The sequence below is a fragment of the Mus caroli genome, unplaced genomic scaffold (genome assembly GCF_978045245.1).
Source record: "Mus caroli unplaced genomic scaffold, Mus_caroli_1 scaffold_9, whole genome shotgun sequence".
In the NCBI taxonomy this organism is placed as follows: domain Eukaryota; kingdom Metazoa; phylum Chordata; class Mammalia; order Rodentia; family Muridae; genus Mus; species Mus caroli.
Genome location: NW_028227264.1, coordinates 129,584,444 through 129,602,219, shown reverse-complemented (window position 1 = coordinate 129,602,219; position 17,776 = coordinate 129,584,444). Strand labels below are relative to the sequence as shown.

Sequence of the window (17,776 nt, the reverse complement as noted above, 5' to 3'; positions counted from 1 at the left end):
AGGGACTAGGCTCAACAATTAATAAATAGGACCTCATTAAACTTTCTGAAAAGCTTTTATAAGGCAAAGGACACTGTCAATGGGACAAAATAGCAGCCTACAAATTGGTCAAAGAGCTTCACCAATCCTATATCTGACAGAGGACTAATATTGAAAATATATAAAGAACTCAAGAAGATAGACACTATCAAGAAGATAGTTTCCCAGAAAACTGAGAATAATTCTACCCCAAGACCCAGTTATACAACTTCATGGCATATACCAAAAAAAGATGCTCCACCATCCCACAAGGATGCCAGCTTAACTATGCTCATAGCAGTTTTCTTTGTAACAGCCAGGAACTGGAAACAACCTAGATGTCCCTTAACTGAAGAACAGATTAAGAAATGTGGTTAATCTATGCAATGGAACACTACTCAGCTATTAAAAACAAGAACATCATGAATTTTGCAGGTAAATGGATGAGACTAGAAAATACCATCCTGAGTGAGGTAACCCAGACCCAAAAGTACATGTATTATATGTACTCTTATATATGTACATAGTAGCCATAAAGTATAGGATAACCACACTGCAATCCATAGACTCAAAGAAGCCAAATAACAAGGGAGATTTGTTTAATCCTTCTCAAGGGGAAATAAAACTGATATTGAATGTGGACAAAGGGAGGGAATTGGGTAGAAGATGGGATGGGAAAAGGAGTTTGCAGAAGTTGGATGAGATATAGGGAGAGCAGAGGGAGAAAGAACAGAAATCAGTGGTGGGTATGGAGGCACATCTTTAGTATGTGCCAGATCCCTGGGATAGTGTAGAGGGTTAGGGGCAGGCCCCAATGTGCTATTGGGTAGACTACAGTTGAGACTCTTAGTAGTGGGGGATATGGTCCTGATGTGGCCACTTCATGTAACCAGGTAGAACTCCCAAAGGAGAGCTAAGGGCAGCAACTCATTCAAAACCTGTGAACCAAGATGTATTCTGTTTACAAGATGTGCAGGGGAAAAGATAGAGCAGACAGGGAGAAAATGGACAACCAATGACATGCCAAAATAAAGACTCATTGCACAGGCAAGTGCCACAGACAGGGCCTAGTCGGCCCCCCTCAATCCGTGGGAATTAGGGGTTCTGGCAGATGGGCATAGAGTCGGCGAGAATGGGGTGTCAAACAGACGTGACACAAGGGAGTGTGTGCTAGATCTGAATGTAATGTCCAAACGAACATCAGACGTTTTTATACAGAAGAAAACCAAGAAAAGCCAGGCAAACACATCCACCAAGTTACAGTGACACAAAACAAAAAGAATGCATATATCAAAAGGTTGTAGGAACCAGGCCGGCTGAGTTTACCACTTAATTAAAAAGATCAGCTAAATACTGGAGCCAGGTGAATGCTCTGATGTAATGCTAGTCTATTGTTAGACCCACCACCAGGGGTTCTTCAGTAAATACGTGATTATGTTATTTCTCTGAGCCTAGTGAAGAAACCTGCACCAAACCCACCTATTTCCTAGGTTATTGTGTATTCCCGAGTTTGGGTGTGACTGGGCTATTGTCCTAAGTAAATACTATGCAGATTAGCCCTGAGCTTTTCTAGCTCTGTTCTTTGTAATGCCTGATTATTTTCACTGTCTCTACTAGAAGTGAATTTGAATGTTACTGAATAGGTAACATTCTTACTGAATTCTAAGCTCTCTGTTGGCTCCAAGGATTTTCTATGAACCATTGGAACACTGGTAGAGGCTTAGCTATGTCAAAAAATCAATCCTTAAAGGCACTTATAATAAAACAATTCTGAAAGAGAGCATGTGGATCAATACACTAGACTAACAGGACAGGGTTTGAGTATACTGGCTATGGGAATCCCAAGGTTCCAGGAGGCATAGTTTCCTTGAAACTATTTGCCTCATGAGTGCTTTCAGGCCTTTCGGCCTGTCAAGCAGACTTTACTGGAGTGGGCATAGCAGGCAAGAACCAATTTCTGACACTATTAATGATACTCTGTTATACTTGTAGAACAAAGCATAGCTTAAGGATTCTTTGAGAGGGTCTACCTAGCAGCCAACGGAAACAAATAGAGACCCACAGCCAAACATTAGATGGAACTACAGAAGTCTTGTGGAAGAGTTAGAAAAAGGATTGAGAGACCCAAATTAAAAGGGACTCCCTAGAAAGACCAACAGTGTCAACTAACCTGGACCCTTGTGGGATCCCAGAGACTAAACCACCAAAAAGTAAGCATGGTCTGGACCTAGGACCTCTGCACATAGGTAGCAGAAGTGCAGCTTGGTCTTCCTGCAAATCCCCAACAACTGAATGAGGTCTGTCCCTGAATCTGTTGCCTGCTTGTGAATCCCGTTCCCCTTGCTAGGCCTCCTTGTCTGCTCTCAGTGAGAGAGGATATGCCTAATCCAGAAGTGACTTGATGTGCTAGAGTGAAGGAGGGTAGGGATGATCCTGGGGAGGATCGCCCTTCTCAAAGGAGAAGGAGATGGGGTGATGGATGATGAACTGTGTGAGAGTGTACTGGGAGGAGAGAGAGTCTGATATTGGGTTGTAAAATGAATAAATAAATAAATAAGTTAGTTAATTAAAAATTGATGAATAACAAGACACGACTCTTTTTTCACCCTATCTTTTTACTTTTCATAACCACTTGAAGTGAACACAGATTTTTATAACCATACTTTCAAGTGGGGATATATAATAATATTCATATTTTGTAGCAATCTGTTATCAATACTCTGAAAGCAATGTTGAAAAATTAAAAGCTGTTAACATGTGTCCGAACATGTGTGCATGTACATGCTTGGTTAAGGTTTACTTTTATAAAAAGAACTTCTGCATCACAGAATTTAACAATCCCTTAGGAAACATGTTTATGATTCTCAGTTACCCTGAGAATTCTTGTTGTTATGAGAATTTCCTGTAGACAGTAGACAAAAAAAGAATCCTCCATAGTCTCATGAGATTGGTAATTTTCACATAACACTTCGTCACATTCATCAGTTTAAAACACTTGAACTGCAGGAAACTGTGAAAATGAGAGTGATGTGGTAGGCTTTCATAAAAATGTGAGATAAATTAGTCAAATGTATTTCTAAGAGAATATTTATTCAGCATGTATTTTGTGGTAGAATGAGGTGCATGTGCAGAAGGGCGGATCATCTGTGCTTTCTATGCAGAGGGATGATGACCTGTTTTGAAGTACAGAAAGACTGATCAAGTCTGGGAAGAGAGCCTATTGGAAGGCTGCTGAACAGTCAAAGGTTTAGTGTGTTTTACCATTTATATTTGATTTGTGGATAATTGTGCAACATTAGTAGTCAATATAATCACGATGTAACAAGGAAAGAAACCTTGAAATTTTAATAATCTAACATTTCATTGAACAAACTGAAAATAATTGCATTCATTAACTTGTATCATTTTATTCTGTAGAGACTTTTTAAACCATAAAAATCCACCGTAAATGTCATTGTGGAGGCAGTGCAGGTCAGTGTTTTTGTGCAATGGAATTATCTTTCATGATGGTGTATTTGTACCCATGTTGTCATTGGGAAGCCTTCTGTAAACAGGAACATTTTTAATATTTCACATCCCTCTAACATGCACCTATGGACAGTATTTTTCATAGGATAGTTTTATGACTTATCAGAAATGACAAATGAAGGGAAATACAGACTTTAAAAAAAACACTTTTGAACTATTACTGTCCTTTGATTTACTCAGATTTATCTGTCTAGATTATAAACTAATATTTCAATTTCCTTTTTAATGGTATGCTATAACAACTTTTTAAGGTATAGTACATTTCTTTTCTCATATAATACATCCCAACCACATATTTTCCTCCCTCCCCTCCCAGCTCCCTCTTACCTACTCTCTTCTCTTCTCACCATCAAATTTCCCTTCAGAAAAAGATCTAGATTCCAAGAGACAACAACTAAATATGACAAAATAAGATACAATAAGACAAGTTGAAAGCTCACATATAGAGACTGGACACACAACCCAATAAAAAGAAAAGAGTCTCAAAAGCAGGCAAAAAAAAAGTCAGAGATACACCTACCCCATCAGTTCCTCTTATTTGTATCAGATATGATCGACTAAACTCTCCTGTCATTGGGAAGACTTCCTGAATTTGCTTTTTTTTTCCTTTCTTTTTCTTTTTTCTTTTTTTCTTTTTGCCACTTTGTATTTTATTTGCTCTGCTTCTAAACAAAATCATTTGCATTAGAAGTTCATTGGGAAGAGAGGCCCCTTGGTCTTGCAAACTTTATATGCCCCAGTACAGGAGAACACCAGGGCCAAGAAGTGGGAGGGGGTGGGTAAGGGAGCAGGGTGGGGGTTGGGAGAGGGTATAGGGAACTTTCAGGATAGCATTTGAAATGTAAATGAAGAAATTATCTATTAAAATTGAAAAAAAAGAGGTTAAAATATTTGAAAAGTTTCTTCTAATAGACATGATCTTACATAGCATCCATTAAATTTCAACTTTGAATGTTTTTTAAAAAGTTTATGTAACCCAGGAAGAGATTTTATTTGGATGGTTTTCTAAATCTTATTAGAAGAAATGTGTAACTTGGCTTTTAGTAAGATTTTTTTTTTCCAACCCTGTCTAAAGTCTTGATGCAACCGAAATTTCAAAGATATGAAAACAATCTTGTTCATTTCACCACCTGTCTCAATATATCTTTTAATATTTTAATACTATTCTGAATTTATTCTGTAATATTTAAAGCTACTTGCCCCATGCAATGTATGGGGAATAAAAATAAGTGTATTTATATATATGTAGTTCTCAGAAAAAAAAACAATTATTTCTATTAATTTCAAAGTGGCCTGATATTTCAATAATATTATTTTGTTAAAGGTGTTTGTATATTCAAGTTAACATATTTTCAGTTTTAGTTGAGGCATTTTTAATTAGTTCTTTGAGAATTTGACAAGGTGAATTGAGATGGGCTACAACAGGCCTGTTCCCACCTCCTCTCAGATCTTCTCCTTCCCCACACATCTAAATTTGTGCTCCTTGTTTGCTCTTGCTTTTAACATATCAAGTCCGTTTGCACTGCCTATACATTTCAACTCTAACACATTGTATGAAAATAATGTGCATTATCTGGTTTTTATGCATTTGCCAATTAGGCATACAAAGGATAATAAATACTGGTTATATCCACAGGTTTAAATCCTTATTGCAAGATTTAAAAGAAATCTTTAATTACTGCGAGATGCAGATGATATATTTACAACATATACAACTTTTAGAAATGAAGTGGTTGGGCATGTGTTTCTGAAACATCACAATTCTAACTGTATAACATGTTAGACACTACTGTTATTTTTCTTGACCCATCTTTTCTCCCCAGTCATGGTTTGAATTAGAGGTCAGCAATAAGAAACTATACAGCACTTGCAGTGTTTCTCACAGAAAATGTCACTAATACACCCTAGGATTTGGAGTGCTTCTAGTTTTTCCAATTATTTTTGAAATACCTGGTCACACTATGTTCTTCACTGTGCTGGCTGCTTAAATGAACCTATTATGGAATTTCCTTCATTATAATGATTTGTGTGAGAAATTTCTTTTTCTATTATATGTACAATGCTATCCAATAGGAGAGGACTGGTAGTTATTGGAGCCATTGTGAATAACACAATTTGGTAAGATCATTTTCTATCTCAATGGCCAAATAATGAGATATTAATGAAATTAAGCAATGTTAAATATTAAATATGCACTTTAAAATGTATTTGAAAGATAACCACAGATGAAAATTCATGAAACTGAAACTATATTTCAAATGAAAAATATACTTCTATTAACAGAACAGTAGGGTTGGCTCAGTTCTGTATATTAATTGAATCTGAGTTCTTGAATACAATTGTGTTACAGGACATGTTCATAGAAGGACATGTATACTGATGTCTAAAATAATTGAACATTGCTATTTTATGGCAGAAAAGGAAAAATAATTTTTCCTAGATGTGATATAATTTTTATATTTTCTATAGGTTTGCAGGAACAAACAAGAAATGAAGAACCAGTCAGGAGAGTTAGAGTTCATTTTACTTGGACTGACAGATGACCCTCAGCTACAAATTCTGATTTTCCTGTTTCTGTTTTTCAATTACATTTTGAGCATGATGGGGAACTTAATGATCATCCTCCTCACCCTGTTGGATCCCCACCTCAAGACTCCTATGTATTTCTTCCTCAGGAATTTCTCCTTCATAGAAATTGCATTCACCACAGTGTGCATTCCCAGGTTCCTGATAAGCATTCTCTCAGGAGACAGAACAATTTCCTACAATGCTTGTGCAGCTCAATTATTTTTTGTATTCCTACTAGGGTCCACAGAATTCTACCTCCTGGCTGCCATGTCCTATGATCGCTATGTAGCCATCTGCAGACCACTGCACTACCCCATCATCATGAATAGCAAAGTGTGCCATCTACTGGTCCTCAGCTCCTGGGTAACTGGGTTCTTAGTCATCTTCCCTCCTTTGCTCTTGGGGCTCAAACTGGATTTCTGTACTTCTGGAGCAATGGACCATTTTCTTTGTGACCCTTCTCCTGTCCTGCAGCTGTCTTGTACAGACACAGAGTTAATAGAATTGATGACTTTTGTCTTAGCTATTATGACACTTATCATCACTTTGATCTTAGTTATCCTTTCCTACACACTCATCATCAAAACCATCCTAAAGTTCCCTTCAGCTCAGCAACGGAGAAAGGCCTTTTCCACCTGCTCCTCACACATGGTTGTTGTCTCCATTACTTATGGAAGTTGTATCTTCATGTATGTTAAAACATCAGCGAAAGAGAGAGTGACTTTAAATAAAGGTGTAGCTGTGCTCAACACCTCTGTGGCTCCCTTGCTAAACCCTTTCATTTACACCCTAAGGAACCAGCAGGTGAAGGATGCTTTCAAACATATGCTTCATAGATTTTGTACAAAGCAGTGAGACAAGGCTTAGACATAAACAACATGCTGTTAAAACATCAATGATTAAATGACAGCTTTTCTCAGTTGCATTGGTTGTGATCTGAGCCATTTCACTGAGTGCTTAAGTCATGTTAACAATGTCCTCTGTAGATACTCATATTGTCTTTTATTCCAGCACATCTTCCTATGTGAGGAATGAGAAAGTCTTCTTCAATCAAAATCCTAAATTTTATACATACAGATATATTATCTTCTCATATTTTTGTTTTGAATATTTATTCAACAGAAACTTGCTATATTTAACAAGTTAATTAACCTATTTTACTTATTGACATTGTAAGAGACGCTGATTGAAAATAATATAATGTCAAGTAATTGAAATTGTCAGAGCATGGTGAGACTTGGGTAATTTGAATGATGAATGTAACATACCAGGATAGAAACTTTACTCATGATGAAGCCTGGAAACTGAATAAAGGAAATATTTAAGAGTGCTGTGGTGAGTTACATAAAAGATGCCAAATAATTGGGATTCTGCTGTAAAACACTCAATTGAGAATATGGTCTTTTGTTAGATAAGTTAAATGATATTTGCTGAAAACAAAGTATGAGTTCTATGCTAATAATTATATTGGTTTATAATTTTAAATGTTGAAGATGGTAGTCAACCAATACAATTTTATTTATTATTCATGAATATGCTGATATGGAGAAATTTCTAACTATCAAATAAAATTTGTAAATTCAAATCTCTTAATTAATTTATATTATGTCAATGTTCATAAATTAATTATTCATTTTACAACAATAATGTAAAATTATTTTAAACCAATACATTGGAAATATGCACACATCCATGTGTAAGACGAGGTCACTACAGTAAATTATTCCCTTTGTCACTTTGTGACATGACCTCTTTCCAATTGGCAGTTTGTGGTAACTATAAATTCATCTCACCTTTCTAAACTTTCATAAGAAAGAAACAGAACAGAAACAGTGTATATCTAGTCTTTGGTGTCTGTAGCTGAATGTGTTTCAGTTCCCCGTTGATTCTCCATGCATATGTTCTGATCTTCGTGGCCATTATGCTTTTTCTCATATCCAATTTCCTTCTATCTCAAGAGTTTGCAAAATTCATTTCCTGAACACTCAACCAACAAAAATGAATAATTCTCAATGCGTGAGAACAAACTTCAGTTCACAAAAGCTTCTGTCTTTCTTTTTGCCATTATAGAGAAAAATGAACACCTACTTATTAGGAAGCAACTTCTAATTTTAAAAAGTTCCATTAAATATTGGAGATTCCATTCTCAAGGCAAAGAAGCTTATTACATTTTCTCTGGTGAATAAGGTTGAAAACTTCAAATAGGGCATATTCCACATTTTGACACTCCTTTTAGGACATCAGCTGATAATTAGGGCTCACTTTGTTTACATTGCTTACAACAGGTTCTTAGAGTCAATCCCTTTTGAAGCAGAGTAGAGGGGACCTCTGAAAATTGCCAGTAGACTGTCTTAGAAATTAGACTTAAAGATTGTGGTTTGAGCATTTCCCAAAACATATTTAGAAATCCTAAATGCCCTATGGAACAGGAAAATGATCTTTATTCTCCTTTCTGTCCTCTATTGTAAATTCTCTAATCTTATCCCCAGGTCTATAGCAGACCACTTGCAGGACTTGTTCTTCTTCTCTAGTACCACTCCCTGGTGACTTCTACAAACCTCCTTGTAGACCTAGAATTCCTCCTTCCTGTGGACCATCTCATCCCCACCTCACTTCTAGCCCATCCTTATTCCTTCTTGTCAGCACTCAATGCTTAGAATCCTAGTAGCTCCTCATTGCCACACAAATTAACGTCCCAGAACAATTCTCTATCAAGCAATTCATAGCCACCACATTCTCCTAAGACACAGAGGAAAAATGTCAACCAAAGCATGAAACACCCATACAACAGACAAGTACAGGTGTCAGCACCTAGAAACCCAAACATTACAAACCCGAATCCTATACCAGTACAAAAATGCAATCATTAATACCCAAGACAGTATTTATCCAAAAGAACCCAACAAATCTACTGTAGTAGTTCCTGAGAAATGCAATTTACCTGTAATAAAGACATGAATTTCAAAATAGCTATTAGGAATATACTCAAGTTCCTTAAAGACAATAAAAATAAGTAAATAAATCTCTCAGTAAAGTCTATGAAAATAAAAACAAACAGTACAAGAAATTAGGAAAACAGTTAAAGACATGAAAATAGAAACAGAATCACTAATGGAAACCCAAACTGAGTTAAAACTATAAATGAAAGTTTTAGGAAGTCAAATAAAAGGTTCAGAGATAAGTCTCACTAACAGAGTTCAGAAATGGAAGAGAAAATCTCAGAGAAAATAGAAAGATGGATAGATAACTCAATCAAAGAAAATGTTAAAATAAAAAACAAACAAACAAAAGATAAAACACAAAACACCCCCAAAATCTGGGACACTGTGAAAACACCAAGTCTACAAATAGTAAGTATAGAGAAGTGAGAAAAAAACAAAAACAAAAACAAAAACAAAACAAAACAAAACAAAAAACGGTCAATTTCACAGAAAATACATTCAGTAGCAGCATGGAAGAAATTTAGCCTAACCTAAAATAGAAGGTGCTTATCAAGGTACAAGAGGCATACAAAACACCAAATTGACTGGACCAGAAAAGAAGAACCACTCCACACATAATAATCAAAATACTAAATGCATATAACAAAGGAAAAATATTAAAAAGTTAAAGGTAAAAGCCAAAAGCATATCTATAAGAATAAACTTGACTTCTGAAGGGAGACTCTAAAAGTCAAAAGGGCCTGGACAAATATGCTACAAAATCTAAGATATCCCAGATGCAGCCAGCCCAGACCAATATCCCAGCAAAACCTTCAATCACAGTAGATGGATAAAGCACATATTGCACAATAAAATGAAACTTAAGCAGTATATTTCTATAAATCCATCTCTACAGGCAGCACTAGAAAAAAATCTTCAGCCTGGAAAGGTTATCAAGACGCCTTTAACAAAGGGATAAAAAAATCTCAGACCAATAAATCAAAAGAGGATAAAAACTGACACCATATCAAAATAAAAGGAATCAACAGACATAGATCAATGATATTTATCAACATCAATGTTCTCAATTACTCAATAAAAAGACACAAACTAACAGGATGCCATCAAAACCAAGATCCATCCTTTTTCTTCTTCCAAGAAACATGCCTGAACTTCAAACATAGGCATTACTCAGAGTAAAAGGGTGGGGAGAAGAAACAAGCAAACCAGTGTAGTGGTTTTGCTATATTACAAAAGAGAATTTAGACCAAAACTAATAAGAAGAGATAAGGAAGGACACTACATTTTCATAAAAATTCCACTAAGATGATATGGCAATTCTAAACATTTATGCTTCAAACACAAGGTCACCCAAGTTCTTAAAACACTAAAAGAAAAAAAAAAAACAAACAAACACATATGACGCTCACACAGAGATAGTGGGTGAGTTAAATACTCTGTTCTCACCATCCATTAGATAGCTCAACTAGAGAAAAACTAAGTAGAAAAACGCTGGAGCTAAGTCACATCACAAATCATATGGACCTAATTGATATTTGTAGAACATTTCACTTCAATACAAAAGAATATACTATGTTCTCAGCAGCTCATAGAACTTTGCCAAAATTGATTACTCTTGGGAGCCTGCCTAGCACCAGTTATTTGAGGAAGACAGTGATGAGGTATGAAGTCATTAGAGAGGCCAAAGTTTATTTATCTTTGGCAATTCTGTCTATAACATTTTGCTATTCTAAGGCCAGAAACCACTGGCTTCTGATATTTAACACCGGCTGTTTAGCAGTGTGGAGTTAATAAAGAAATTGGTATAGTAATTAGCTTATTTGGGCTCTATAATCTCTTACTTGGGAGCCCTTAGCTGATCTTGGGAGAGGCTGGGAGTTAGTTACCTCCTTGTGTGCCAAGAAAAGAAAGTTATTCTCACCTAAAAATTACATTCTCTCTGAATGAAAAAGAAGAGAGGCTCTATTCATTTTATATACACATATACATACATACACAGACACATACATACATAGACACACACACACACATACATACATACATACATACATACATATTCACAATTTCCTCAAATGTTCATGTATGCTTACATATACACACCTATACTTACATATGCATGCATACATACATGTGGATGGAGCAAAACCTCCCATGATCAATTTCCAATGATCAAGTGCCAATGCAGAGAAAACTAACTCATTCTGGATGAAAAAGAGGCTCCAACCTTTATTGGACAGGGGGAAAAAAAGCTTCTACCTTTTTATTGTTGAAAGTAAGGAAAGTCACATCTCTCTATTAGTAAAAAAGCTTCATTCTTCTTGTCATTCTTAGTTATTCTACTTTCTCAGGAGCATAGATCATATGGTTTTCTAAGGATCCTTACATTCCTAATGTTCAAAGCAAGTTTAAGACACTAATTCAAATCCATATTGAATAAAGTGTTAAAGCAGAAATGTTTACATGTGTTTCCATTAGGACTAGTACCTAACTAAACATTCATTTTCCTTTACACAATAAGAGATCTGGTTCCCCTCTTCCTCCCGCCTATCCATTTTCCCTTCAAGGTCCCTCCCCCCTTACTCACTTTTGATTGCTTTCTTCTTTATCCCAAGTGGGACTGAGGAGTCCTCACTTGGGCCCTTCAGCTTGTTGACCTTTTTGAGTTCTGTGGACTATATCTTGGGTATTTTGTACTTTGTTTGAATGTGGGAGGGTAATAACCACTTATTAGTGAGTACATAGTATGCACTTCCTTTTGGATCGGAGTACCTCACTCAGGATGATCTTTTCCAGTTCCATCCATTTGCCTGCAAAACTCAAGTTGTCCTCATTCTTAATAGCTGAGTAGTATTCCATTGTGTAAATGAACCATATTTAAAATTTTTATTACATATTTTCTTCATTTACATTTCAAATGCTATCCCCAAAGCACCCTATACATTCCTCCCTCCCTGTTCCCCAACCCACCCACTCCCGCTACCTAGCCCTGAAATTTCCCTGTACTGGGCATATGATCTTGGCAAGACCAAGGGCCTCTCCTCCCATTGATGGCCAACTAGGCCATCCTCTGCTACATATGCAACTAGAGACACAGCTCTGGGGGCGGGGGGTACTGGTTAGTTCATATTGAAGTTCCTCCTATAAGGTTGCAGACCCCTTTAGCTCCTTGGGTACTTTCTTTAGCTCCTTCACAGGGGACCCTGGGATCCATCCAATAGATTGCTGTGAGCATTCACTTCTGTATTTGCCAGGCACTATCAAAGCCTCACAGAGTGAGCTATATCAGGATTCTGGTAACAAAATATTTCTGGCATATGTAATAGTGTCCGGGTTTGGTGGTGGTATATGGGTTGGATCCCCAGGTGGGGCAGTCGCTGGATGGTCCTTCCTTCTGTCTCAGCTCCGAACTTTGTCTCTGCAACTCCTTTCATGGGTATTTTGTTCCCCCTTCTAAGAAAGAGTGATGTATCCACACACTGATCTTCCTTCTTGAGTTTCATGTGTTTTGCAAATTGTATCTCTGATATTCTAAGCTTCTGGGCTAATATCTACTTATCAGTGAGTGCATATCATGTGTGTTCTTTTGTGATTGGGTTACATCACTCAGGATGATGTCCTCCAGATCATCCATTTGCCTAAGAATTTCATAAATTCATTGTTTTTAATAGCTGAGTAGTACTCCATTGTGTAACTGTACCATATTTTCTGCATGCATTCCTCTGTTGAGGAACATCTGGGTTCTTTCCAGCTTCTGGATATTATAAATAAGGCTGCTCATAGTGGAACAGGTATCCTTATTACAAATCGGAACATCTTCTAGGTATAGGTCCAGGAGAAGTATTGCTGGATCTTCCAGTAATACTATGTCCAATTTTCTGAGGAACCACCAGACTGATTTCCAGAGTGGGCGTGCCAGCTTACAATCCCACTAACAATGGAGGAGTGTTCCTCTTTCTCCACATCCTCGACAGCATCTGCTGTCACCTGAATTTTTGATCTTGGTAATTCTGACTGGTGTCAGGTGGAATCTCAAGGTTGTTTTGATTTGCATTTCCCTGATGATTAAGGATGTTGAACATTTTTTCAGGTGCTTCTCAGCTATTCAGTATTCCTCAGTTGAGAATTCTTTGTTTAGCTCTGTACCCCATTTTTAATGGTGTTATTTGAATTTCTGGAGTCCAGCTTCTTGATATATATTGGATATTACTCCCCTATCTGATTTAGGATTGGTAAAGATCCTTCCCCAATCTTGTGGTGGCCTTTTTGTCTTATTGACAGTGTCTTTTGCCTTACAGAAACTTTGCAGTTTTATGAGGTCTCAGTTGTCGATTCTCAATCTTACAGCACAAGCCATTGGTGTTTTGTTTAGGAATATTTTCTCCTCTATAACTTTCAGTGTCTCTGGTTTTATGTGGAGTTCCTTGATCCACTTAGACTTGAGCTTTGTACAAGGAGATAAGAATGGATCAATTCGAATTCTTCTACATGATAACTGCCAGTTGTGCCAGCACTATTTGTTAAAAATGCTGTTTTTTTTTTCCACTGGATGGTTGCCGCAGACCCTCTAGGTCCCTGTGTCTGCATGGAACGGGGTCTCTCGACGTGGGTGGGCAAAGCGTGGATGAATGACAGACCGATGCACACAGGAGAGGTTGTGTGTAGAATCTGAATGTAATTTTACAACTCGAGCATCAGACTTTTTATACAGAAGACAATAAAGAAGTTGGGCAACATAGCTGCAAGGTACAAATGAGGTAACCGGATGCTTAATGATTCTTACACAGAACAGAGGAATGAAAAGGCAAAGACTGGCAGGAACTGGGCAATAAAATAACTGAGACAAAGTCTCAGCCCTATCTAAGGTCAGCTATAGTCTTAGAAGCCAGGTGTGAGAACTTTTCACTCCTAGGGCAAGGGCTTTCACACCCAAGTCATGGTTCTAACTAGGGAGTTCTGTTCTAGCTAACCTTCTCATGAATAATGCAATACTCTAAAACCACAGCCTGATCTGCTTCCTAAACCATAGTAAATTCCTGTAAATAGGTGTAACTCAGCTATAATTCTAAGCATCTATTCTGGTTTCCCCTATGGTCAGAAACTTCTTTCTTCCTAGGTGATGGTAGATTCCTGTGAAGGGCAGTGACCTAACTTTTACTCAAAGAGATAGTGTAATACCAGGGGCAGTACTGAATTCCGAGCCCAAGGTCTTGCTAAGGACGAACTAGGACTGTTGGAACACTGGCGGATGGCTTTAGCTATGTCAGAATTCAATCTTAAAAGGCACTTATGATAGGAAAATATTGAAGGAGGGCACGTGGATCCATATACTAGACTAACGTGGAAATGAAACGCGGGAGTGAAAAATTACTGTATGAGTAGGGAACGCTAGACTCCAGGAGGAGAGCTTCCTTGAAACTCTTTTGCCTCATGAGTGACTTTTAAGCCTCTCGGGTTGTCCAATTGACTCGACCAGAGAACGTAGCAGATGGTTTTAGCTCCTTTGTCAAAGATCAAGTGACCATAGGCATGTGGGTTCATTTCTGGGTCTTCAATTCTATTCCATTGATCTACCTGTGTGTTGCTGTACCAGTATCATGCAGTTTCTATCACAATTGCTCTGTAATATGTCTTGAAGTCAGGCATGGTGATTCCACCAGAGATTCTTTTATCATTGAGAATAGTTTTTGCTATTCTAGGTTTTTTGTTATTCCAGATGAATTTGCAAATTGCCCTTTCTAACTCTGTGAAGAATTGAGTTGGAATTTTAATGGGGAATGCATTGAATTTGTAGATTGCCAATCCATGAGCATGGGAGATGGTTCCATCTTCTGAGATCTTCTTTAATTTCTTTCTTCGGAGACTTGAATGAACCACATTTTCTATATCCATTATTCTGTCCTGGGACATCTGGGTTTTTCCAGCTTCTGGCTAATGTTTTTTCCAGCTTCTGGCTATCACAAACAAGGCTGCTATGAACATAGTGGAATATGTGTACCTATTACATGGTGGGGCATCTTTTGGCTATATTCCCAAGAGTGGTATAGCTGTGTCTTCAGGTAGATCTATTTCCAATTTTTTGAGAAACCTCCAGATTGATTTCCATAGTGGTTGTACCAGTTTGAAATCCCACCAGCAATTGAGGAGTGTTTTTCTTTCTCTACATGCTCCCCAACATGTATTGTCACCTGAGGTTTTGATCTTAGCCATTCTGCTTGGTATAAGGTGGAATCTCAGGGTCGTTTTAATTTGAATTTTCTTGATCACTAAGGACTGAATATTTCTTGAGTATTTCTCAGCCCTTGGGGATTCCTCTGTTGTGAATTCTCTGTTTAGTTCTAAACCCCATTTTTTGATTGTGCTGTTTGATTTCTTGGTAGTTAGCTTCCCGATTTCTTTGTATATTTTAGAGTTAGCCCTATCCAATGTGGGGATGGTGAAGATTTTTTTCCCAATTTGTAAGTTGTTGATTTTCCTTATGGACTATGTCCTTTGCCTTACAGAAACTTTCTAGTTTCATGAGGTCTTTATTCACATTTCAAATGTTACCCCCTTTCCTGGTTTCCCCACTGAAAATCCCCTATCCACTCTCCACTTCCCCTGATCACCAACACACCCACTCTGGCTTCCCAGTCCTGGCATTCCTCTACACTAGGGCATTGAGCCTTCAGAGCATCAAGGGCATCTCCTCCCACTGATGACCAACAAGGCCATCCTCTGCTACAAATACTGCTGGAGCCATGGGTCACTCCATGTGTACTCTTTGGTTAGTGGTTTGGTCCCTGGGAGCTCTGGGAATACTGGTTGGTTCATATTATTGTTCCCTCTATGGGACTGAAAACCCATTCAGCAACTTGGGTTCTTTATCTAGCTCTTCCATTGGTGACCCTGTTCTCAGTCCAATAGTTGTCTGAGAGCATCCACCTCTGTATTTGTCAGGCTCTGGCAGAGCTTCTCAGGAGTCAGCTATATCATACTCCTGTCAGCAAGCACTTATTGGCTTCCACAATAGTGTCTGGGTTTGGTGACTATATGGGATGGGCATATACCTAGGTGGGACAGTGTCTGGATTGCCTTTCCTTCAGTCTCTGCTCCATAGTTTGTTTCTATATCTTCCTTCAATTGGTATTTTGTTCCCCCTTCTTTTCTTTTCTTTTCTTTTCTTTTCTTTTCTTTTCTTTTCTTTTCTTTTCTTTTCTTTTCTTTTCTTTTCTTTTCTTTTTTCTTTTCTTTTCTTTTTTCTTTTCTTTTCTTCTTTTCTTTTGGTTTTTGAGACAGGGTTTATCTGTATAGCCCTGGCTGTCCTGGAACTCACTTTGTAGACCAGGCTGGCCTTGAACTTAGAAATCTGCCTGCCTCTGCCTCCGGAGTGCTGGGATTAAAGGCGTGTGCCACCACACCCGGCTCTGTTTCCCCTTCTAAGAAGGATCGAAGTATCCACACTTTGGTCTTCCTTCTTCTTGATCTCCATGTGATCTGTGAATTGTATCTTGGGTATTCTAAGTTTCTGGGCTAATATCCACTTATCAGTGAGTGCATATCATGTGTGTTCTTTTGTGATTGGGTTACCTCACTCAGAATGATATCCTCCAGATCCATCCATTTATCTAAGAATTTCATGAATTCATTGTTTTTAATTGCTGAGTTGTACTCCATTGTGTAAATGTACCATATTTTCTGTATCTATTCCTCTGTTGAGGGACATCTGGGTTCTTTCCAGCTTCTGGATATTATAAATAAGGCTGCTATGAACATAGTGGAGCATGTGTCCTTATTACATGTTGGAGCATCTTCTGAATATATGCCCAGGGGTAATATTGCTGGGTTCTCAAGTAATACTATGTCCAATTTTCTGAGGAGCAGCCAAACTGATTTCCAGAGTGATTGTACCAGCATGCAATCCAACCAGCAATGAAGAAGTGTTCCTCTTTCTCCACATCTTCCCCGGCATCTGCTATTACCTGAGTTTTTGATCTTAGCCATTCTGACTGGTGTGAGTTGAAATCATAACAACTCTTGATCTTAGAGCATGAGCCATTGGAATTCTGTTTAGGAAATTTCCCCCTGTGCCAATGAGTTCAAGGCTCTTTCCCAATTTCTCTTCTATTATATTCAGTATATCTGGTTTTATGTTGAGGTCCTTGATCCACTTGGACTTGAGTTTTGTGAAAGGTGACAAATATGGGTCTATTTTCATTTTTCTACATATAGACAGCTAGTTAGATCACCACCATTTATTGAAGATGCTTTCTTTTGTCCATTCTGTATTTTTGGCTTCTTGTTAAAGTTCAAGTGTACATAAGTGTGTGGTTTTATTTCTGGATCTTCAATTCTATTCCACTGATCAACCTGTCTGTCTCCATATCAATACCATACGGTTTTTATCATTATTGCTCTGTAGTAGAGCTTGATGTCAGGGATGGCGATTCCCCCAGCAGTTCCCTTATTGTTAAGGGTTGTTTTCACTATTCTGGTCTTTTGGTCTTTCCAGATGAATTTGAGTATTGCTTTTTCTATGTTTTTGAAGAATTGCATTGGGATTTTGATGGGGATTGCATTGAATCTCTAGATTGCTTTTGGCAAGTTGGCCATTTTTACTATATTAATCCTGCCAATCCATGAGCATCGGGGATCTCTCTATTTTCTTAGATGTTCTTCAATTTCTTTCTTGAGATACTTGCAGTTATTGTCATACAGATCTTTCCCTTCCTTAGTTAGAGTCA

The 17,776-nt window shown here is 37.7% G+C and overlaps 1 protein-coding gene across 1 annotated transcript; it reads left to right on the top strand.

The window, feature by feature from the left end:
• Positions 1–6,036: 6,036 nt before the first annotated feature.
• On the top strand, positions 6,037–6,969 carry LOC110289006 (olfactory receptor 6C6-like). The gene has a single exon (XM_021155217.2). It carries the CDS (start codon positions 6,037–6,039, stop codon positions 6,967–6,969), a length of 933 nt encoding a protein of 310 aa, XP_021010876.1.
• Positions 6,970–17,776: the final 10,807 nt, after the last annotated feature.

Excerpts from the sequence above, each read along its gene's own strand:
- LOC110289006 (XM_021155217.2), top strand. The coding sequence starts at position 6,037 with ATGAAGAACCAGTCAGGAGAGTTAGAGTTCATTTTACTTGGACTGACA.